We start from the raw sequence: 24,110 nt of genomic DNA, 5'->3' as shown, positions 1-24,110 counted from the left end.
CTGAGAGAAGGGTAAGGTGAGGGGCAAGGCTAACGCAATGCTGGATTATTCCTATGTGACCTGCCATGTCCTTTGCTGCAGTTCTGAATTGCTAACGAGGTGAGGTGGCAAAAATAACACTACTGCTGGGTGACTGATGTGGAGAGATTTAGGGCATTTTATTTATTAGTAGTAAGGAAATAATAAAACATGAATGATTTTTGGTCTAAGCAGATGTAATAAGAGGAAAGTATTCTGTTATATTTCTGCGTGCACCATGAAGACGACAATACTTGCCAAATTGAGACTTCCTGTCATTGGCTTTTAAAGGTTTAGGATTATATTTAGACCTGTCCTACTGTGCTGTTATTGTTTGTTATTTCTCTGAGAACTGGTAGCCTTTGTAGTATTCCAAGATGCCTCATTTTGATGACGATAGCCTGTTCTGTATCAGAAAGTTGGGAAAAGATCAGTGTTGCTTACAAAGCTTGATGGAAAAACATGGTCCTCCTTTGACAGATATTCTGGATACAAAGAAAAACCTCCTGATAACATAAATTAGTAGGCTGATCCTGCATGCTATTTGAAGAACAGCATACATGTAAATCTAAAAATGTGAAAAATGGCTCATTTATGACAATTTTTTCCCTACAATTTATCTTGCAGGTTCCTACGCCTTCCTCTCCTTCAGACAACTTGGGATTCTCCTCAGCTGTGGGGGAGAAAATCCAGGCTCCCACAACTACCCCAGGGAATCTCACTGAAGGTGGGACCACGCTACTTCCCACTAGTATTTTGCTATCTGAGCCCATACAGCAATTCACGCCTTCTGCTACTGTGGCTAAAGCAGGTAATGTTTCAACATAACTGAAGATGTGAGGGGTACCTGTGGGTTGGACAGCGGGTGGGGATGGCTTTACTGCTGTCAGGTGTCCATCCTGTTGTTAATAGTGACCCTTCTCTTTATCCACATCCAACATCATCACCCTTTGCAAGTAGTCCTACAGTAATACTGCAAACTTCAGACCCCTTATCCAGTTGCTTTTGAGGCAAAATTCTGACCAAGTTCAACATCAGTGGGTAGTTATGCTCAGGTAGTCAGCAAAGTAAAAAGCAGAGATTAAGAGCATTTTCTTAATGGGTTAATTTTCATACTCATTGAGAAATGCCTGAGGTTTTCTTGAGTTTGAGTGGTCTCTTCTAGCCATACTGTTATTGTGGTGTGACTCTTCAGAACACTGCTTCCCCTCAGAAACTCTTCCTCAAGGTTCCCACTAAATATAGCTGTCAGGCATCATGCAGCAACATAGGTGGGACCTGAAGCAGTACTAGCCCAGCGCTTAATGGGGGAGAACATAGCCACTTCATCCTGAAAAAATGTTTTGCTCTAATTCCAAAGCTGCAAAGATGGTTAACAGACTTCCAGCTGCAGAGAAAAAGTTCTTATTTTGAAAAGACCATGTTTAACTACTCTGTCCTCTGTAGCTGCCTAGATTCTGTGTGTGTGTTAGTCTAGCTCCTTTCTCCTGCTGAGACTCTGCCTTCTCTGTGCACCCTGGCAAAGGGGTAGAAGGGCCAAAAGAACAGGGAGGCACAGTTGTGTGTTTTGCGGTGCTCCTGAAGTATTGAGTGATATGGAGAGCCAAGCCCTTTGCTTCTTGGTAGAGACGGTCTGGTTTGGGATGTTCCTGGAGTCCTCTGCCAAACTAGAACCTGTGGGCCGGAATAGCGCAGGAGGCAGCAGTAGGAGAAAAGCTGCAAAAATTTCCTCTCCAAAGCAGTGGTCATCGTTATTGTGAGCGTTGACTGAGCAGCTCCTTCACAGGCGGAGTTGAAGAGGACTCAAAAAGGAACTTGGAAGAAGAACCTGAAGGGAAGGTGGTGATGCATCTCACCATAAGTAGCACTTTGTGCAAGGGTTGCTTCAGGTCTGTGTGCATCCACCTCAGACACCTTGTGTCTCAGAGGTCTCTGGGATAGACATACTTGGAGTTTGCTCATCAACCTTGTCTAGCCATTTTGTTCTCTCGTCTCCTGTGAAGGTCAAAGGATTCTCCAAAGTACGAATCTCCACTCCACTGTGGTCCAGAGAAACTTCTGTGAGCAGCAATGGAGCTGTGGCTGCATTTGTTTTTTTTTGCGTTTCTGTCATTGTGGAGCAGTGACAGAAAGCATGCTGTCAGCACAGCCTCTTCACTTCATCCATTTTTAGACCTGTCAAGTGCTACTGCTGTGTAGCCCCCTGCTCATCTATTCGAGGTTTACAGGTTGGAAGTTTAGACGTTGGTGAATACTGCATTTGAAGAGCCTTTATTCTGTGGGCTACCAATATTAGTTAAGGAAGGCATTTAAAGCCTTTTGAAAATAGGTCTGCATGAACCTTGCCTGAAGTTGTACTGCGGTATGTTTCTGTTGGTGCCTAGGTTGTGGACCTTGGCATTTTCAGAAGAGAAAAGAGCTTTCACAGGCAGGGTCTGGGAGGGTGCTTCTGGATTGAATATGCAGTTTAGCTACAAAATAACAACTTCACCTTGCTAATCTAGTGGAATTTTTGAAAAGTGACACTGTGAATAAGACTTTTAGCTGTGCCTACTAGAGCACCATACAAACATAGAAATAGTACTGCTTGGTGAAAGAAAGCATGATATTAGAGATTTAGTATGTACTATGTTACTTTATTTAATGAAGTTTTATTGTTGTGGTGTTGTGGGTTTTTATTTTGGGTTTTTTTTTTTTGGCACTCCAAAAGCAAAGCCATTAGAGAAGCTCTTTGTAGGACTGCATTACCAGAATCTCTGGGTGTTGTCTGGCTGATGATGACTCGGGAACACACAAGATTACATTTAGAAATTTGCTGTTGAGCATGACAGACCCACTTGGGTTTGGAAATAGTGGCTTAACAGGTGTGACCTGAGGCATCCTGTGGAGAGAGGCAGTGTCCTGGCAAATGGTATGACAGCGCTGACTGCTCTGGCAGAAAAGATGAATTGCAATCCCTCTGTCTGGGTGGTTGGATGCCAGCAGGCCTGCAAACACTGGCTGCACCACAGTCCTACCACACTATTATGTTGGAGGAGATGTGCATAACTTTCTTGCCTTTTTCTCCCTAATAGTGCTCTATAACCAAAATATGGCCTTTCATGCTCTGCTTAATTCAAGGGTTTTAGGTATCCAAGGAAAACAAGAGATTAGTTAGTGTGGAACTTGAAGAATGGCTCTGTGCCAACTTAAAGTAATCGTTTTGGTCTCCCACATGTTCTCTGTAATTGCGTATTTTTGAACTCTTACACTTCCATCCAATTATTAAGAAAATATAGAATTCTTTTTTAAGCAAAACAAAATGTTGCCTGTGATATACAGGAGAAATCCAAACTGTTATTTCTAAAACAGAAGTAAGTAATGTCCCATTTCACTTTTGGGTAGGGAGAACAATTCTCTGGAATGGGTTGGTGAAGAATCTATAGTCATGACTATAATAATTATTTGATTATTTATTGAGAATTTTTTTTTTTACTTATCTTTGACAAACGCTCTTCAGTGAATACTTAATTTCTTAACTTCAAATACTATTTGTATTGGATTTCTATCATCCCATCTTTTAAAATATAATGTGCTCATTCTGTCATAGATGCAGTAAAAGAACTTATTGTGTCTGCTGGAGATAATGTACAAGTGATGCTCCCCAAAAATGAGGTTGAACTGAATGCCTTTGTTGTCCCACCACCACCTACAGGTGAGTTGAATTGTCTTTGCACATAAGGAGATGCACACTACCAACCTGTAAATGCAGACGAGTCCTGAGTTATGTGACCATCTGCACTCAGGATACAACCATCTCTCTTTTCTCCTTGTCCTAGTTTTTTGTGGATCCAAATGCAGAGAGCATTTTCTCCTTTGGATTTTAGAGATTTTGAAGTGTCTTTTATTTTCAGGACCTACACTCGTTAGCCAGATCACACAATAGGAAGCCTGTGATTTCTACCAAAAGACAACGTGGCCCAGTTTATAGCATCTTGCTGTTAGGGCGGGCAGGGAAGTAGTTTCTGAACACATTTACCTTAAACCTACCAGCTTCTAAGCTGCAGCTACAAAGAATAAATATTCCATAGTGGCTATGTAGAGTGCATCCACTTCATGTGGAGGTGTTTTTTGGTGAAGAAGTTGGTTACTTGTGAGGTCTGTTCCATCCTTGCTGCATTATCGAGCTACAGCACATTATAGGAGCTCTGCCATACATTTGTACTGATTCATTTTGCAGGCTCAAACGATAGCAGTCATGGTTTCTTACTATAGTGTTTTGCATGACAGATGATGAACCTGATTTCTTTGTTTCCTGGGCTTATCTTGAAGGCAATGATTTAATTATTCCTATGCTGTGGTTTTGCTCCCAGAAACAGCCTACAGCTATGAGTGGAGCTTAATCAGTCACCCTGCCGACTATGGTGGTGAAATGGAGCACAGGCACACCCAGACCCTGAAGCTCTCTCATGTAAGTGAGCTGTAACCTCAGGCTCGTGTTTGTGCAGTCTTTTCACTGGAGTTTGTAACCTATGGTGAAGGGCAGCTTGATTTGAAGAGTTCTGATGACTCCCAGAGCCATCTTTGCTTGCATGTGTCACCAACACTTTGCTAGATTAAAGTATCTTCTTCAGAGTGTGCTGATAATTTTCTAAGACAAAATAAACATTCTTAAGCGTTTGCTTTGAAATTCCCACCTCCGGGCAGTGACCAGTGCCCTATGTGTTTGTGTTTATAAATGGAGTTCTAGGTTTCAGATTTCCAGGTTTCTCTCTATTTACAGTATGATTGGCAGTTTGTATGTGCATAACTTCTGTATAATTTGCCACGTAACTGGATTTGTTCTGTTTGTGTCTCAGTTATCGGTGGGACTTTATGCCTTCAAAGTGACAGTTTCTGGTGAAAATGCCTTTGGAGAAGGTTTTGTAAACGTCACAGTCAAACCAGGTAAAGTTGCTAAAAGGATGTAACTAATTTCTTCAGCACAAGTAATCATACAACATGCTTCTCTAACAGTCTGTCAGTTACTGTCTGTCAAGGACATTTAGTACCCAGTCATGCAGAGATGTACTTCATATCTTGCTGTCTTAAATGGATTTTAAGAAAGTGTAGCTAGGGATCCAGCTTGCTGTATTTAAATGTTCTCTAGCCTGTACCCTCCTCAGGCAAGGCCTGAGATAGCATCATCCTACCTTTTATGTTCCCCTTCTCCAGTACAGCTAGATTAGCAATTAAGTGCTGAGCTGCAATGTGCAGTGTCCAGGTCTGCTCTAAATTATACCGGTTGGAAGTGGCCACAGCACAGGGCTGCTGTGTCAGAGTGCACTGTTCGTCAGTAATGTTCTCTCTCCCCTGTCCAAAAGTGACAGCAGACTCTGTAGAGCTGTCAGTCCTAGGCTTAGATCGCCAGCGACTATTGATAAGTAGAGTTAGCAGACTAGCTTTGCCTGGGTCTTCCCTAAATGTTGTTTTCTTTTCCTGTCTTTCTTATAGCACTCAGAGTTAACCAGCCACCTGTTGCCATTGCTTCACCCAAAGTACAAGAAGTTTCTTTGCCTACAACTTCTACTTTCATTGATGGCAGTCGTATGTACTGGACCATCCTTTGCTTATATCCTGTATTTTTAATGTACAATTGCAGCACTGTTGTTTATCAGTAGCAAATGAAATTCCTTCCTCTCTCTGCTCTGCTCACAAAAGTTCCCTGGACCATGATTTATGTTGGAAGTTTGATTTCCCCTTATAAATGTTAAAAGTTAATCAGATGGAATATTTATAAGGTATGAGGTTGAGTGAAATTGGTTCCAGAATAAGCTGCACTTTAAGTTTTTGTTGTTGTTGTTTCTGTTGTTCTTTTCACCTACAACAAACTTGATTGCTTGACTTTTATGCATTCAAGTGTGTGTTGAGACTATAGTGGAAAAATGCAGCTGTCCACTTGGGGACTGGGAGGCTGTTGCATCCAAACCGCAGCTCATCTTACAGCTTCTTTCTCTCCTGCCCTGGATCCCCATTGCAGGCCTGTGTGCCAGGGCAGCTGGGGGCATTGCAGAGAGGTCTCCCTGTCATGCAGGGTAGGATGAGACATCATGTTTGTCACTGCTCCAGAATGGACTCAAGTTTCCTGAGAGTTTGTTTTGCTGTGTGTTTTGAAGTTAAGCAAAGGCTTACACTTTCATGTTTACAGAGAGCAAACAAGTGTCAGGGTTCTGTATTCATATGTAAAGAGGCAGATACACAGAGAGGCTGACTGAGACTGCGTGTGTGTATAGAATTTTTTTGTTTTTGAGAAATCATCCCAAATGTAACTCGGAATCTGTGGTTTAATAGCTATGGTATATGAATCCTGCTCAAATTTGCACAAGAATATGCTTTAAAAGATTAATTGCAGAAAACCAATTAGGTATCGGCACGTGCAACTCTTTAGTATTCATACCAGCAATTGCTACAACGTACTGATATTTTTCTTTAATGAATGTAGAAAGTGTAGATGATCTGAAGATAGTGAGTTACCACTGGGAGGAAATTAAAGGTCCTTTGCGAGAACAGAAGGCATCTGCTGACACACCTGTCTTGCACTTGTCTAACCTGGTTCCTGGAAACTACACTTTCAGGTACCTGCACAGATTCTTTCCTTCTGGGGTTTTAAGCATTTCTGTGATTTCAACTAGACGTTTGTTTCTCTCTCTTTGTGCTCACATTTATCTCCTCAAACGAAGGATTTCATTTTTCTTCTACATGCTCTTTCCCTTCATTTTGCACAGTGAAAAGCCATAGGGAGCAGTTTTATCAAGAAATGCTTGCAGTGGTTTTGAGACTGGTGTAGTGATGCTTTGCAGCATAGGGTTATGCAAAATGAGGCGTGAGAAATTCAACACCTCCTATTTCCTACAATAATAACTGGGAGAGAACATTTTCATTTTGATTTTTTCAGCCTAGAAGTTGGCAAGTGTCCCGAGATGAGACTGTGCGGTCAGATGTGAAAGTCATCCCCTGAAGGTTGGCGGCAGACGGAACAAGGCTGGCAGACTGATCCCCACAAAGCACTGTGGTGTGCTGATTTTACAAGAATCATTGTCTTCGTCATAAAAGCCTTTTCATTGCTACAGTTTTCCTCCAATTATGTCTTGCTGAAGCTGAGTCTTATCCAGACAGCAGAAGCAATTTTTGTGATTCTTGGTGCTTTAATTCAAATCAATTCATTTTCTGAACTTTTTGGTTTAAAACCTGGTCTTGGACTTTTACAGAGGCAGACTTGCACTGCCCCAGTGGGTAACAGCCTGCCAGTCAATACATTACATATAAAGGTAGAATCACCAGGGTGTTGGAGCCTGTTGATGGCCAGTGCACATCTACGTTAAATGTGGTGCTTTGCATAAGCTTCCCAAAAAATTGCATAGCTCCAACTTCTATTCTCTGTTCTTTACTGGAATTGCTCCATGTTATACAGTGACAGAAATAAGAGTAGCAATTTTTCTGTATTAGAAAGGACAGAACTCACTTATAAGCAATGCTCTTAAAGTGTGCTCCAAACACTAGGGAATTAAGAATTCATTTCTTATATCCATGCCCATTCGGGGGAGGCTGAGGTAGCTGAACAATAGAGTAGCCTGGTGGAGCTCATGAGAAATCCACTGGCAAACAGAATCCAGTGCTTCTGACTTCCATGGTTGTGCATCCACTGCAAAAGTATGCTTTCCCTAATAACAGAATTAATGAGCGCTAGTTTTGTTCCCAGCTAGGGAAAGCTTCAAGAGTGGCCCCCTTTCGTGTGTTCAGCTGTCTGCAGTAGCCACAACAGAGGTGAATTAAAGATTTAGTCAGTTACCACACTGTGAAAGGTAGCCTTTCATCACTTTCAGATGTCTGCAGCAGTTTCACTTCAAGATAGTTTGCCATTGTGTTTCTGAGAGGTGATAGAATTTAATTAAACTCTGAGCTTTTTTTAGTTTTGTGACTTGACATCACCTTCAAAAAATCTGAGCTCATACTAAGCTTCATTAAAATAAATAGTATTATGCCACAAAGGAATAAAAGTTACGAACTGTTAGTGTGCTATGACAAGTAGAGCTTCTGAACATCCAGAGTAGTTCTGGATGTAGGAAGTACCAGCAATTGTTCCACTATAGCTGATGAATGAAGTTCCCTGCTTTTTACTGAGTAAACTTTTTAAAGAATTTCCATTGAAATCCTGGTTCTTATTGAAACTGAAGTTGTCACTGACTTCAGGAAGTAGGTTTCATCCAGGATCCAGAATAGCTAGATTTCTTTTTCTTAACAGTTGAAAGCTGTGATTGAAAATAACATTCTTTGAATTTCTTTCCTACCTTAGTTCAGGGCTATGTGTTTCTGAAGCAGAAGTTAGTATGATCTAGTTCAGTGGCTTTCTTTTAGGTAGTGTTTTTTCTCTGCTCTAATGCTAGAGAAATGTGAATTTTTGAATTTAGCACTTGGTCCAGTCTAACAGATTTTTTCAGTATTGTTTTTTCTACTACAGGCTCACAGTGATCGATTCAGATGGAGCGACCAACTCGACCATTGCCTCTCTGACAGTCAACAAACCAGTGGATTATCCACCTGTTGCCAATGCAGGACCAAATCAGGCAGTCACCTTGCCCCAAAACTTCATCACACTGAATGGAAACCAGAGCAGTGATGATCATGAAATTGTCAGCTATGAATGGTCACTCAGTCCCAAAAGCAAAGGCAAAGTTGTAGCAATGCAGGTAAGCCTATTTCTTCTTGCATAATGTTATAAACTCTTTTATCTTTGCCTCTAATAAGAGCAAATGCATATCTGAGGAACTACTCAGAGCACCAAAGTATCCGTAGAGTTCTGTTACTCTTTTTTGTTCCTCTCTGATGTTTGACTCTTATTTTAGATACTACTTTAATTCCTTCTCATTGTTCTGTCATTCTTTCTGGCCACTTCTGATTCCTGCTGCTGTTTGTTCCCTGGTGGTTTGGAAGGAACTTCAGTTCACAGTGTCTGTCCTTGGACCCTGAAGCCTGCTCTGCAGGCTTGCTTCTTCTGAGAGGCTGGGCAGGCTGCAAACTGCCCCCACGTCTCACTAAAACAGTTACGTTTTTCTTGTAGCATTTCTTTCTCCTGGAGAAAGTAGGACTCGAAAAGGAGCTTAATTTTTGAGTGAAAAATGACAAGGTTTTTGGCAGTTTCACACAGCTCCACTCAGTGTTGGGTTTTTTACTTTTTCTTTTTTTGTTGTTTTTAATGCTCAGTAAAACACTGGTTTTCTATGAAGGCTAAGCAAATTTATTCTCTTAATTTTTATGGCAGCATTTCCTTTCTTAAGTCTCTGAGAACTCAGTTCAATAAGAATTGTCAGTGGCCTTTTGCACTCAGTAAGCTGCAGATTCTTGTAGGTCTGCAGGTAGTTGAGGATGTCTCAGAAGCCATTTTTTCCAGGAAATATAAGCTCTTCTATGTTGAAAATGCAAGTGCTTAAGGATTTCTTCAAAGCTGGGAAGAAACCACTTTGTGTAGATCAGTTTAGAAACTGAGTTAAACTGATGCAAGCCTATACTGTAAAGCCAATTATGAAAATATGAAAGTGCTTATTGCATAATAGCCTATTTCTATTCATTTATCAATTGAAGCACTTTCCTAAAGCATCCTTGCAACCTGAAGCTTTAGCTTTTGAGAGCTGTTCAGGCTTAAAGCAACTTTCCTGCAAGAAAGGGGTAACTACTTGAGATATGTAAAGGACTCATTGGGTGTTTAATGGTGAGAGGCAAGAGCATTTTACAATTTTTTTTTTTTTTTTCCCCAGGAATTAGTAATCCTTTTCATGTCCCTAAAGCTGAAGATAACGTTATTGGAGTGTTACATGGAATCTGTAATTAGACTATAATTTAATTAGTACCTCTGGTTAGTTAATCATGTACTTTAGTTCTCATTATCTTTATCCAAAAAGATGCATTTAATTGTATCATAATTTGTTATTGCTTGTTTGAAGTATGCCACAATTTTTTTAAAGTAAAAGAACCTATAGTTGGGCTAGAATGAGTCTATTTGTAAGCTTGTATATCAACGAATTGTGTGAAAAGAGTGGTAGGGAAAATACCTATAAGGCATTTCTCCTCTTGGACCAAATCTTGAACCCCCTGAAATAGATAGCATGATTCCTGTTACTTTGAGTGAAATGAGCATGAGAGTATTATGTATCTTAAACACTGTCTTCACAATGGTATTGCTAAAAGACTATACTCAGCACCACAACTTTGTCCTGTTTAATGTTTTTTCCCATAAGCCTATCTGCCTGGTGTAAATAGTCAAGCTTGTTTTTGTGTTTAATGGCATTTAACAGTTTTTTATCATTAAATGTTGTGTTAAACAGTTTCATGCTGTTTAAAGAAAAAAAAAAGGAAGAAAAAAAAGGAAGAAAAAGCATTGCTAAGGAAATGGAATAAGCTGTAATATTTTTCACCAGTGTTTAATTTGCTAATTGAGAAATGTCCCATGTGTTTCACAGACAGTTATTGTTGTTCAGAAATAATGCAGCAATTATACCAACATAAGAAATTAAGGTTTACTGTCTATAAATAAAATATTTCTCTGGGTTATTACAGACAGTCACAATACTAGATACATCACATCTATCTGTGCATCAAATCTTAAAACTCCATTTTGTCTTCAACGTACTCAAACTGCTTGCTCAAACACTGTATTTATTATGAATTAAAACAAATTTTGTTTTTCTTCCACATTTGCTCTCTAGGACCTTTTGTATGCCATATGCATTTCTGTTTTCAACTCGTCCTCTCTCTTTTTCTCTTTGTAAACGCCACATAGGGAGTGCGAACTCCGTACCTCCAGTTATCTGCAATGCAGGAGGGAGATTATACATTTCAGCTGACTGTCACAGACTCGGCGAGGCAGCGGTCCACAGCAGAGGTCACGCTGATAGTGCAGCCCGGTAAGCTGACAGTAGACAGGTCTGGTTCCTGCAGGAGTGGACCAGCCTGACTCCTTAGCACCGTTCTCAAGTGCCTGGCCTTGCTGCATTGCACCGCTCAGCTGGCAGGCTGAACATCTGGTATCCCTGCATCAAGGACTCTCCCACCTCCTTTTTCTTTCAAAGCAAACAGTAGAAACAAGTGCAAAATTGCAGAAAGTCCAGATGGTGATCCTGAAGGCTCCCACTGGCCTGATTACGTAAGGCATCTTGCACAGAGTTGTATTTGAGTGTACTTTTAAAAACTGAAATGTTGCTCTGGGTTTAATATCCTGCAAAGCCTGTTTTGCAAAGCTGTTTCAGCACATGCATCAGTGCTTCACTCCATCTTATTGCTCTGCAGTTCACCTTCAAGAATCCTTCTGCGATTTGAATTCTCACTAGAAATGCATTACACGTTCTAGGAAAAAAGTCAAGTGAGGAGTTTGCAAAGGCTGCTTCTTTCACACAGTTGTCTGGATTTGGGGGCTGAATGGTGAACAGACCCAAATGGTTCAGGTCTCATCAGATTTTTTCATGCTATTTTTTGGTAGTGTGTTTGCCTATTACAGCTTCTTGCATCTAAGGTGGCCTGTTATGCCCATCTGAAGATCTCCCACTCCACCTTGGGATGATGTTGTTTCTTCATGTTGTTGCTCATTACACAGCTTTTTGTAGCTGATTTTTTCTGGGGAAACTTTGCAGTGGGCAGAAATCAAGAACAGGAGCTGCAGGTACAGCCTGTGGTGCTGCCTTTCAGATTGATGATAGTATGGCACTGTGAAGGTTGTGCTGCTGTTGTTGGGTATAAGGAAAAATAAATACCCAGGAAAACAGTAGCATTGCCAATTTTACGAAGCCACAATAGCAAAGGTTGAAAGCAGAAAAATTGGTTATATGTTTCTGCACTAAATCCTCAATGGCTCTAAATTGGCATGAACTTAGTGGTGTTGTGTTGACCTCAAGCAGCCAAAAAACCTGGACTAGTACCTTCTTTTGGGCAAAGAACCATATTCGTGTGGGGGGCTATGAAAGGGATGCAGTGGTGGAACCAGAGGAATCTCCCATCGCTCTTATTGTAAAATATTTTGATACAATGTACTGAGTGTACTGCCAAGCTCTTGGAGTGTGACTGTGTCTTCAGCTGTGACTGTGAAAATGCTGTGGAATTTTGGCTTATTGCAGATTTTTACAGAGCTGCCTGGTAGTTTTTTTGCTCTTTCGTGCGTGCTATACTTTTAATTTATGCCTTTGAGACAATATACCAGGCTTGTAATCTAGCATTCTGTGTTTGCTAACATCTTCCCTGATTGGCAGTCCTTGCCAGTGACTAGCTAGTAAATGTGATACTTTTAAATACTGTTTTTACAGAAAATAACAGTCCTCCAATAGCAGTGGCTGGTCCTGATAAGGAATTGACTTTTCCAGTAGAAAGTACTACCCTGGATGGAAGCAAAAGTCAAGATGACCAAGGCATTGTCTTCTATCTTTGGGAAAATATCAGGTATTAGAGGAATTCCGCTAATCTCAGTAAAGGGAACAAAATGAAAGTGCTTAGTTTCCAGAGCGTCTGGCGTGTCTGTGTTGGGTGGTGCACTGTTTGCGAACTGCTTTGAGTCTCCTCCTTCCCAGGTGGTGGTAGGGATGGAGAGCAAAGAGAATCAGCATGAAGAATTTAAGCAGGGTAGATGCTGACTGAAAATTCTCCTTCTGCTTTGAACTGTATGTTGGCAATTTTCTGTATGCTTACAAAGGCGAGTTTCATGGAGTAGTATCATTGTATGTGGTCAGCAAGGAGAGATTGCTGTCTGCTGCTTTCCTTTTGCTCCTCCTTACCATCCATAAAGATTTTGAGAAAGAAATGTGCTGGACTTCCCAGGTGCCATCTCAGAATAGTGGCTCATGGATGTCACAGGACAAGTGTTGCTTATGATGCAAGATGGGAATTCTAAATTCAATTTGGAAAGCTTAGGAGATTTCTACTTATGTTTTGCACTGTGTCATCTCGAGGCAAACTGCTATGAAGATATTGTATGAGGAAATGACAGGAACTTGCATGTCTCACATTGAAAAAGTAAATAACAGGCTTGTGTACACTTCTGTAGTACACAAAGTTCTCCCATCAGTGCTTAGAACTTGGCTTTCTCAGTCACTTTTATTTGTTGAATAATAAAGGAAATTCATAATCCATTTAGCCTAAGCCTCAGTAGTATTGTAAACTGGACTATTTTTAAATTGAAATAGTTGATGACTTAAAGTTCCCCTGAATGATGACTGAAAATGCTTTACAAAAGCTTGTAATTGTATGTTTACATGCCAGACTAACTGATCCTTAATGAAAAAACAGGATATTAGCCCATGCAGCTATCATATCAGTGGTACAGGAAGAGGTTTGCTGGCACCCTGTATATGCCGTAAGCGGCTCTTGGAGCAATAGTGTTTGTATGTTCCAGAGAAATAGTACAGCAAGGACGTGGAACTCCTTGCGAGGGCATTTTCTGCTCTTTTCATAACTGGATATGTGATGCTGGGAGGTTTTGAATGTCTTAATTACCCTTGAAAAAGATGGAATTCTGAATTCTCTGGACTAAACTCGTGTCTTCAATAATTCTTTTACTATCAGTGCTTATAGCAGTGGTAGAACCATGATATCCATAAAAGCAAATGGTATGAGTGATGCTGCTGAGGGAAGAATTTGGCTGGCTGTCCATGATTATTTTTCCTGACATGTTTTGTTTCAGTGGCCCCAGCTCTGTACAGATGGAAAATGGTGACAAAGCAATAGCAACCGTGACTGGTCTTCAGGTTGGTACCTATCGCTTCAGGCTGACAGTAAAAGATCAACAGGGATTAAGCAGTGCATCTGTGCTCTCTATTACTGTGAAGGAAGGTAAGTCTAATTGCTGCTACTTAGCATGTGTTAGGCAACTTGCCAGTTAACTCAGTTACTGACAAAATGCAAAGAAAACTAGAACAGAAATGGAAAAAATATTTGTTGTCATGTTTCAAGGATATTCAAGAAGTTACTGCTGCTTTGTAATAAAGAAGTATTATGAGTGGCAGTGATAGGATTATTTCACTTACTGTAGTGTTTTTTCAAGTTTTTTCAAATATATCCAGTATTAGCTGTAATAAAATGCTCCAAAGTATTGTTTTGACTGTGGTATGTTTCCTTCTTTAAGATATGTTTTCATTTTATTTTATTCTCAAAATGAAGCTTTGAGCAATAAAGCAATTTTACTGTAATATCCAAGAAATGAGGGCTCACAGTATACCAGTTTCACTTAGAAACTTAAAATAAGTACAGGTCTTAATGTTACTTGAGTTTGATACAGAGAAACAGTTTTGTTTTGCGTGCATGCTGTAGAAGATGCTGTAGAGTGACAATGCTGATTGTGCAAGAGGTACTGTCAGGAGTGACTTCTGATAGAGATTTCATAGCTTTTGACCTACATTGCACTCTGAAGTTTGCAGGTGGTGATAATCCAACCATCCTGTGCCCCATTTTGTTCCTTGGGGAATGATTTTAGCAATCTCCATGGGCCTGTGCCTTTTTTTTTTTTTTTTTTGGAAGAGGATGGCCTAATCCATTTCACATCTTGTTTGGCCTTTTGTATTATATCTTGTTTTTTGAGGGAAGCAATGCACTCTGGCTCTCTAAATATGATACCTGTACCATTTATGAGATGATGCTAGAGCTGCCCTACAATCCTAGCTGCTGACTTTCTTGAAAAAATGCAGCTTTGTTTCTGCAGAATGAAACTGCAGAAACTGTGAAGCGAATGCATCTCGGTGAGAGAGCTGGACTTCATTTTTCCCATGTGCATCATTGATTGAACTATTCAGTTTGTTACCTGTCTGGTCAGAAACACCTGGCAACAACTCTGCCCAAGTGTCTCTCATGGCTTCATTTGTGCTGTGGAGTGTAGCCACAGTGCATATATACTGATTACAGTCACAGGCTCAATAAAAACACTCATTGCTCCAATAGCCAAGTTTAATCAGCTGGTTTACTGGGAAGAAACAAGGGGATCACTTGTCTCTTCAAGAAGTCTGTTCTCTTCTGGAGCACAAGAGTTGCAGCCAATAGAGCACATTGGAGACCTGCCCAAAATGGAATTATTTATAGAATGATTTATGTCCTACCTAACACCCAGACCAGTGAGGTATTTCATTCAGCATCACAGCTTCCTGGAGCTCTGTCTTTCCACTTACTTTCTAAACAAAAGTCAGTGATGATGTCAGATCTTGGCACAGAGGTTTCTTGAAAAATATTTTTTTCATGTTTCTTTGGCATTTGTTGGCCCGTACTTCTAATGCATGCTATAATTTCACTGCTAGCGGTGAGCAAAAGCATTTGGGGACTGTATTTACTCTTGGTTTCCTTAATACACTTGACTTAAATACAGGCTTTATGAAAATTTAAGACCTTACACAAGCTTCTATTAGGTAGTGAGTGATGATTCTCAAGGAGAGAAGAGCCCAGTGTCGTAGTCTCATTCCAGGCAGTGTTTGTAAGGCAGGCAGAAAGTCTTTTAGCTTAACTGAGAAAATCTGATCCATAAATTACTGTGAGACTGTAAATAGAGCACCCCACAATGCTTTTTGTGCAAGATTTTTCTGAATGGTACCTCTTGCTGATATTCTTCTCATGGTGCAGTTCTGCTTTTGTCAGCCTGTAGCCAAATTTGCTATACCCACACATCCTTTCCCTGTACCTTTGACATGAGGTTCTTGTGTTATGGTCTGTAATTGTCAGGTAGAGAACTGCAGTTAGATTTGTAACGTGGACAAACTATGTGGGTGTATCAGCAATGGCATGTCACATCTCGCATGTTTTGAAAGCAAACCCTTCTCCTCCACTGTTTTTATGGCTAGAAAACAACAGTCCACCCCGGGCACATGCTGGTGGGAAGCATGTTCTGGTGCTTCCCAATAACTCTGTTACCTTGGATGGCTCAAGGTCTGCTGATGACCAGGGGATTGTGTCATATTTGTGGATTCGGGATGGTCAGAGCCCAGCGGCTGGGGTAAGTTTCTTGAAGGCTTTAACTGGAGTCAAATTTAGCTCTTCTCATGCGTGTAGCTTCACTGCAGTAGGGCCAGCAGGTATGACTCATGAGAAGCTATGAGGGTTGGTGTTTGGTTCTGGTTTGTCTCCCCAGGTTTCTCTAATGTTTTGGTTCAAGGGGCTTGTGGTGCTTTAAGTACAGCTACAGAATATGTTTAGTCAGGAGGACTGCAGCAGTCTGGTCTTAGCTGGGAAAGACTTGAAGTAGAAGAATTCAAGATGTAGCCTTTAATAAGTAATTGGCAATAGTACAAGCCAATACATTTGAGAGAATATCATCTGAAATCTAGATACCCCAAAGGAGGAAGGTCCTGACAAAGCAAGAAGTGCTTGTAAAGACTGAGGAATAATGTCTGGTACCAGATGAGGCAGAACTTGCAGTGTGTTATGATGATAAAAATGGTGTTTGGTGCTGGATAAATAGATATTTTGCCTCACAGACCAGGGAATAGTCTGGGCTATTAGGGCAGTGGTGAGTCTGCTCTCTGGGTGTGAGCAGACCGCTGAATTACTCCAGTGTAAACTTCAGTTTATGTCAGTTACTAACACTGTGATAGCAGTGCCCATCCAGTCAGTGTTGCTGACTGATCTTCACAGTCAGAAACATGGCAGCAAGTTGGCAAGAACTGAGAAAGGAGAAATAGCAAAACGATAACAGGGCTTCTAGAAACAACTTATGTGAGAATATGAAAAGGACTAAAGAGCTTAACGATAGCTGGCAGAGATGATAGTTGGAAATAAACTCCAAGGAATATAAATAATTTAGGATGTAAGAAAGCAGAACCGAGGATACTGGAGTAAAACAGAGAAATAAAAACCTAACTATGTCTCAGATTTTTCAAGCAGATGAGTACTTGTATATGTCAGCTGTTTTGTCTGAAGCTTTTTTTATGGAAGGCGTCTACACTGTGCAGACATCCTCATTAACTCCCATTTCTAAATTTGCATTGCTCTGTTTGAAAACTGTGGGTAGGGATTTATTCAGGAATGCCGTTCTTCATATTGGTCCCAAAAGCCAAAGCAAAAAGTCATGTCAGATACCTGACCTGATAGTCACACCTGCAATTTCATCTGAGGGTGTAACCATTGTGGTGTCTTGTTTTTGCAGGATGTGATATGTGGTTCAGACCATGAAGCAGTACTGCAGCTCACCAATCTGGTGGAAGGAATCTATACTTTTCACTTGAAAGTGACGGATGCCAAAGGAGACTCAGATATTGACACCGCTACTGTTGAAGTGTGGCCTGGTATGACAATTAAAAGGTCATCTACAAGTTGCGAATACCTCATCTTCGTTCTCCTTTTAATTTACTTATTTATTTTAATGTTGACAAGATTCTGTCAGGTTAAAACAGAAAACAACCAAATGGGTCTTTCTCCTTCTACCTTCATATCGTTGTTTTTGATAGGCCTGAGCGTGTAGAACCAGCTGTGCTGAGATTCTTCTCTCCCACCAATTACAACTGTTGCATTGCTGGAAGTGTATAGATATATGAAAATCATGCTTCCTAGTTAATATTTTCATTAGTTGTTTTCTTCATTCCTTGTTGCTGACTGTTTCTTTTTTCTGGCTGCTAATCAGGTTGGCCTATGGAAAGAGGCGGGAGCTAACATTGAAAAGGCTTCAACAGAGACCTGATTAATTCTCCCCAGCTTGTACTGATCCACTGTGTACTTGACTAGGATTTCTTTTGGTCTTTTTGCCATCTAATGATATAATGAGGGTGACTTTTTTTTTTCCTTCAGTTATGCTTTCTGCTTGTGATGCTCTAGTTGAGCATAAGTTTGGTGTTGATTTGATTGATGTTTGATTGTGTAAAGTGTTTCAAGTCTGTTTCTTCCTTTCATTCTGAAGGACAAAACCAAACCCAAATGACTTTCTAGGTTTTTAAATTTGGCTTTTCATTGTTTGCTATTGCTCATATATACTGTTTTTAAGTGTGGGATAAATGGCTGTGTAATAGAAGCACAAGTTGAGGTTTCAGGAAATATGGCTCGGAAATCATGGCTCTGTAATAGATTTCTTGTTTGTCTGATTCCTGGATAATGGTTTTATTTCTGCTCCTCACTTTCTTTTTGAATGTAGTCAGGGTAATTGGGTCAGGCTCTCACTGGATATCTGCGAAGCTTGTTTTGTTTGCAAACTACTCTAGAAGTGCAAGTATTATTATTTAAGAGAATCCTTCATTTTTGGTGCTAAACATATTTGATATTTCTCAGACTGTCCATCCTCATTTGAACTCATTCATACAGTTGCATACTACCATGTGGGTCCACCTTTGCATCCCTTCCCCTGGTTGGTAGCCAGTGGCAGATCACTTACAGAGGAGTTAAGAACTGGACTCACCTAGTGTTCTGACCTTAAGATGGCAGCATTTAAGGGAACTGATGTTGCTATTATGTGTAAACATCTGATAATGGCCTGAAGCACACAGTGAAATGCTTTTTTTCCAGGTGTTAAGAGAGCAAACCAGTTTTTAGGACCCACTAAGCTTGTTTCAGAGGGAATGTGAGAATATAGGCCGAGCACTTCTTTTTGTAACAGCACAGAAGGATTTGATTATGAGAGTTATGGGTCCTGTGCAGGAAAACATAATTTTAGTAAATGCTTTGAGTACTGCATATTGTCTTCAGTCAGTACTGAACAATTTGCCAGGCTCTGAAAGCATAGCATGTTCTTCTTCTGTCAGATCCCAAAAAAAATGGTCTGGTGGAGCTGATTCTGCAGGTTGGAGTGGGACAGCTGAGTGAACAGCAGAAGGACACCCTGGTGAGACAGCTGGCTGTGCTGCTGAATGTTTTGGATTCAGATATCAAAGTTCAGAAGATACAAGCCTACTCAGATATAAGGTACAAAGATACCCTGCTGTGCCAGGAAGATTTGCGATTCTCCTTTGCTTTTCCATAGCTCATAATTAGTTGCAAAATCATGTGGAAAAGATTACAAAAATTGTTATAGCTCTCTAAAGTATATGTTATAAGAGGTGAATTTCTTCTGCAGTGGCAGAAAACTGCAGTAAGCTCTCTGGAGCTCTGGGACATGGAACTGAAGTTTTTTATTTAAAAAGAAAAAATCCACTTTGTATATACTCTCCCCCCCCCCCCAAAGAAAATGCATGTATTTATTTCAGTGTCTTTGTTCCATATACTGCTGTTCTTCCCAAAGGCTAGCTGGAGCAAGACAGATAGCCTTTCTCATAGTGAAACAAGTATTATATTTCAAAATAAGGTTCCAGCTGTATCTGATCAAACTTGTCCTATTCCCGTTTTGCTCTTCTTCCTCCCTAAGGTTTCAATATTCTAAGTACATTATATGTTTGGGGTTTTTTTCCCCCAGTTAGCACTGGGGATTGAATCCATTAGGTGGCTGATGACAAGAATGCTTTTTTGTAGAGAAGCGGATATGCCTAAGTGACAGACTTGCAGTAGAAGGCTGTACACAGCCAGAGAGACTTCTCGGCATGATTGATGGAACCTGTTGACATGAGTTATCTTTAAATTACTTCTTGTTAACTGATTGGTAATTTAAAAACCATTTTGTTGTCTATTCAGCTCTCCAGGCACCTCCTGAAATTCAAAAATAAGTAATTTAGAAAGTCCAGTGTTCATAACTGTGATATTTTTAATCACAGCTTTCAATTACTGCTTTTCAGCTAAACGATGTTTCCTCAAGCATCTAACACAGGATGAGAGCAACACCACCCAACATAAAAAAAAAAAAATAACCTCCCACATGAAGTTCTCTCTGGCTCTCTTGCTTCTGAGCTTTTCCTCCTCTTGAACTCAGTTTTCTAAGCTTACTCCTACTGCTTCAGAGTGCTTTGTGCCAGATCCTGGATGTTTGTGGGGAAAGCAAGTGTTGCATGTGTGCTTATCTTATCAAAATAAGAGTCAGGAAGATCATGGAGGGAATTATGCTTCCTGTTCTCTTCACCTTCTTTCCGTGAAACTGAGGAGTCAGAGAGCTGCTGATGCTCCTGGCTCAGGATGAGGTACAGTAGCTGTGGCATTCGGATAGATTTGACTGATTCAGGGATAAGGTTCCCTATCTGTAGCTATAGTGACATTTGCTTTCCAGAAACAAACAAAGCAAAGGCTGTAAACTGAATGCCTGGTGAAACCGAGCCTTGACAGTGGTCCTGACCTTTGCCATTCCCTCTGCAGCACGGCAGTTGTTTTCTATGTGCAGAATGGGCATCCTTCCAAGGTGATCAAGGCGTCTGATGTCTCCCGGACTCTGCATGTGCAGCTTTTGAAAGAGAAGGCTGACTTTCTGCTTTTTAAAGTTCTACGGGTTGACACTGCTGGTATGTTCTGGATAGTGCTTCCTCCTCTTTGAACTTTGCAAGCATTTGGTTAACACAGCAACCCAGAAAAAGCGTAAGGGGGCCTTCTGTCTGCCATCTGGTGTCTGGGCTTGGATTCATCTTTCTGAAAGATGGCACTGAGGACAATGCTTAAAATGCCCATTCATTTTTGATGAACTAATGCCATTGCTTGTGTTCTTTTAAAAGATGTGCTTTTGCCTGCTCTTACAGATGATGGCTTATCTGTTCTGCATCAGGAGGAAGCTTTCAGTCCTGGAGAATGAGGAGAAAGATACCCTAATCATGCATGGTCTTATGTTGGAAGATGCACAAAACTTATTATAGCAAAAATATAGAAATGGTTTCGTGCCCCTGGTTCCTTCAAGGCTTTAGTGTCCGATAATAGGCTTGTAATGTGATTTGTTTTTATCTGTGCAATCAAAATAGTCATGTTACCACTGTGTTATAACCCAGGCCTCTAATGAGGTTATTTCCAGTGTAAAAAGGCCCCTAGAGTTTCTTTATAATGAGAATTTTTTTGTTGTTGTTTTTAACAAGGATGTTTGAACTTCTAAGACTAGCCTTATATTAAACTGCACTAATAATATGAACACTCTAGGATACTCGGATATTAGATAGGACTTTATCATCATTTAAAATCAGGAGATGATGATTCAAATGCAAACAGAGTGAATAAAATAGTCATCAACCTTCTGTAGCAAATTCTGTTGAAGATGACTGCTTTATTGTAAATGTGCTTGGATTACCAAAATCTGCCTTACTATTTTTCTCAATATAGTAAATCTACTACCCTAAGTTTTAAGAGGAATACACTTTTATTTTATTCTAAAAGGCCACATCGATCTAGCAACAGCTACTGTTGTCATTGTTTAGAGAATGTAAATGCTCTGGCCTTACATGCTGTAATTCAGTTTTGAAGTATTTAATACAACAATTTTAATTATTGGTGTGATGCTTTTCATGATAGAACCTGAGAACATTCATAATTCTCAGTTCTCAGGTACTTTAGAAGTTTTTACAAATAGGTCATAAAGAAATGAGCAGGCCTGAACTCCGCAGCTTCCATTCATCTTTATTTGCGGCTGAAATAAGCTGTTCTTAATTTGCATACAAGTTTGGTATTGTTGTATGTTGTATAAGATATTTTCATCTTTCTGTTCACAGCCAGCAGTGTGTTGAACTGTAGATCACTTTAAAACCTAACGCCAAAGGAAAGGGGGATTGAAAAGATTGGAAGGTGTTAAACTAGATGCTCTGTCACCAATCTGGTCCCACCATAGGAGGATGCATGGCAAGTTGTCCATTTATACAACTGACCGATGTTTGTTTTGTTCTTAGCCTGTCTTTTAAAATGCTCTGGGCATGGACACTGTGACCCCATAACAAAGCGTTGCATTTGCTACCAGCTGTGGATGGAAAATGTGATTCACCGTTACCTAAATGATGGAGAGAGCAATTGTGGTGAGTTTGGAGGCTGTTGTGGGATGTATTCCGAGAGCCTTTCATCTTTTTGTGAGTCTGTCAATTATTTCCTATTAGAATGGGGATACTTATGAGGTGGATGCAGAGAGAAGATTAGCTACATTTTTCTATAGAAAAGTTGAATAACATCTTGAAATGATAAAGTCTTTAAAATATCCCTTATTTTAAATATTTTAAAAGTTTTATTTTTTAAAAATTCTATCATTGTTTGGGGGGAGGGGGGATTAAAAATGTTGACTACCATGGAAGAGATCATGAGACAGCTTGGGGCCAGATGGAAGGAGTTTGACAGTGTGTGCATTGCAAAGTTTTTGGGTAGTGTTCATCTGATTTTTCCAGAGCTGAAGAATAAGTGACACCTTGTATTCTCCAAGTGGGTGTTTGATATGTCAGTGCTAGGAGAATGGTCTGACCTAAAGAAACAAAACACCCATGGTCTGAGCTAACCAATACAGTCAACTTTAAAACCTCAGCTTCTTAGCTTAATCATTTCCACCATTTCTTTCAGGGTGCCTGTCGCACCTGGGAAATGCAGTTTAGCTTCCCCAGCTTAATCATGTCTACATTCTGCTGTTTAGCACACCTATCAAACCAGTTAAGCCAACTTGGCATTGTATGGACACTCTATTTCAAATATTTAATAGCTTTAGCTTAACTAAGTTGATCTTCTACTTAAGCCAAAATCAAGCTGAACTTTTAGTACCAGGCAGACTTGGAGGCACTTTGCCAAGCAATACAGTAGTCTTCAAGTAATTCTGTAGAAACTGATAAGAAGTGGGGTGCCAATTGCCACAAGCCATTAAGTGACAGTGGGCCTTATGTCTGTATGTTATTGAGCAAAGATCATCAACCAAACAAAATGGGACAGTGGAGTCTAAGCCTGAGGCTGGGGCCTCCTGCAGCCCTGCTCTGTTGTACATAGGGTTGTACACACATGCATTGCACATATTGTAAATAATAACAGCACCCCAGAACTGAGTATATTGAAGTGGGAGTTTCACATTATTGCATCTCACTGAATCAATCTCCTGTTTTTCTTGATGTACAAATGAAAGCATGCAAATAAAACAATCTGTCACTAATCAGCTGCTCTTGCAGAGCGCCCTTAAAATGCCAGACAGAGGATATGCTTATGTTTACTTCAGTCATCATTCGCTGGGCCCTCTTGACTTTCAGATCCCATGCAGACTTCAACTCTCTTGGGGTAGCAAAAGGCATAGGGATGGGAGAAAAGTTTCTTTACCACTTGTGTGTATCTGATCTGGAAGCTTAAAAATACTCAGAGATTCTTGTGAGAATATGAAGGTGCTAAGTTCTCCCAAGTTCCTGTTGACACTCCCTCTTCCCCCAGATCAGTTATTCTAATGCGGCTGCATTAGAACTGTTTGTATTGATGTTGCTTTACAAAGCACTGCGTTTCTTTTTCAGAATGGAGCATACTCTATGTGACTGTGTCCGCTTTTATTTTGTTTGTGGTCACAATAGGGCTTGCCTGGTTCTGCATCTGCTGCTACAAAAGGTACATGATTTGCATTTCTTTTTGATGAGGTATATGCAAGAACTGCACACAGCTTCACATTTTAGTCCGGTCCTTAGTACTGAAACACTTGACTCTTTTCAGACACTTGAGGAACCTTATGTAGATATTTTTGTATAGATAAACTTTTGTTGAAAAAAGTGATATCTGTCTGTGGCTCTGTATGCTCTTTTGCATTTCAAAAGTAAAAGCCACTGCTGAAGTATCCTTCATCTTACTAGATAATTTATTTCAAAATGCTGAGTGTATCCTGCAGATCTTCATGATCTCCCATTGAGTCCTCCAGGTCCCCCATGCTAAGAGAAAAGAGGTTTGCCCTGAAGGTCACTGAAGTAGGAGATTTCTAGGCCATGGGAAGGGAGCTGGCCCTGACCTGTTGCTTTTCTTGGACAGTAAAGGTGGACACGTGAGCTGCATCCGGCTGGCAGGCAAGGAGCACACCAACAATCTCTGTCTCACAAACTTCTTACTTCCAGACAGTTTTACCTGCCACTGTCTGTCTTGTTCCCTGCCCTCCTTGCCCCCCATCTTGTTATCTTTCCTTGCAGTCCTCTTTCAAATGACAAGCCTGTGCAAGCTCTGTCACTAGAGCAAGTGTTTTGCTGCTGCTCAAAAAGCCCAGCAAAGAGGCAGTATGTTCAGATGTCAGCATAAATTAAATGCTATCAAAATCTTCCTGGATTTTTAACTTTGTGTAGGGTGTCTTTACAGCGTGTAAAAGATAGTGTATGAAATGCACA

The 24,110-nt window shown here is 40.4% G+C and overlaps 1 protein-coding gene across 1 annotated transcript in view; it reads left to right on the top strand.

The window, feature by feature from the left end:
- Positions 1-24,110, top strand: part of KIAA0319 (KIAA0319 ortholog) — a 38,923-nt gene that overhangs the window by 7,233 nt on the left and 7,580 nt on the right. Inside the window, exons 2-17 of the mRNA XM_013941137.2 lie at positions 646-829; positions 3,608-3,712; positions 4,371-4,468; positions 4,857-4,944; positions 5,491-5,583; positions 6,479-6,611; positions 8,495-8,723; positions 10,811-10,934; positions 12,324-12,456; positions 13,694-13,842; positions 15,831-15,982; positions 17,132-17,270; positions 18,714-18,873; positions 20,188-20,330; positions 21,690-21,812; positions 23,262-23,352. Coding sequence (XP_013796591.1) covers positions 646-829; positions 3,608-3,712; positions 4,371-4,468; positions 4,857-4,944; positions 5,491-5,583; positions 6,479-6,611; positions 8,495-8,723; positions 10,811-10,934; positions 12,324-12,456; positions 13,694-13,842; positions 15,831-15,982; positions 17,132-17,270; positions 18,714-18,873; positions 20,188-20,330; positions 21,690-21,812; positions 23,262-23,352 — 2,144 coding nt within the window. The remainder of the gene's footprint in view (positions 1-645; positions 830-3,607; positions 3,713-4,370; positions 4,469-4,856; positions 4,945-5,490; positions 5,584-6,478; positions 6,612-8,494; positions 8,724-10,810; positions 10,935-12,323; positions 12,457-13,693; positions 13,843-15,830; positions 15,983-17,131; positions 17,271-18,713; positions 18,874-20,187; positions 20,331-21,689; positions 21,813-23,261; positions 23,353-24,110) is intronic.

This window comes from Apteryx mantelli, chromosome 2 (assembly GCF_036417845.1).
Source record: "Apteryx mantelli isolate bAptMan1 chromosome 2, bAptMan1.hap1, whole genome shotgun sequence".
In the NCBI taxonomy this organism is placed as follows: domain Eukaryota; kingdom Metazoa; phylum Chordata; class Aves; order Apterygiformes; family Apterygidae; genus Apteryx; species Apteryx mantelli.
The sequence above is the reverse complement of the archived record's forward strand: the minus strand, read 5'-3'. Positions and strand labels throughout refer to the sequence as shown.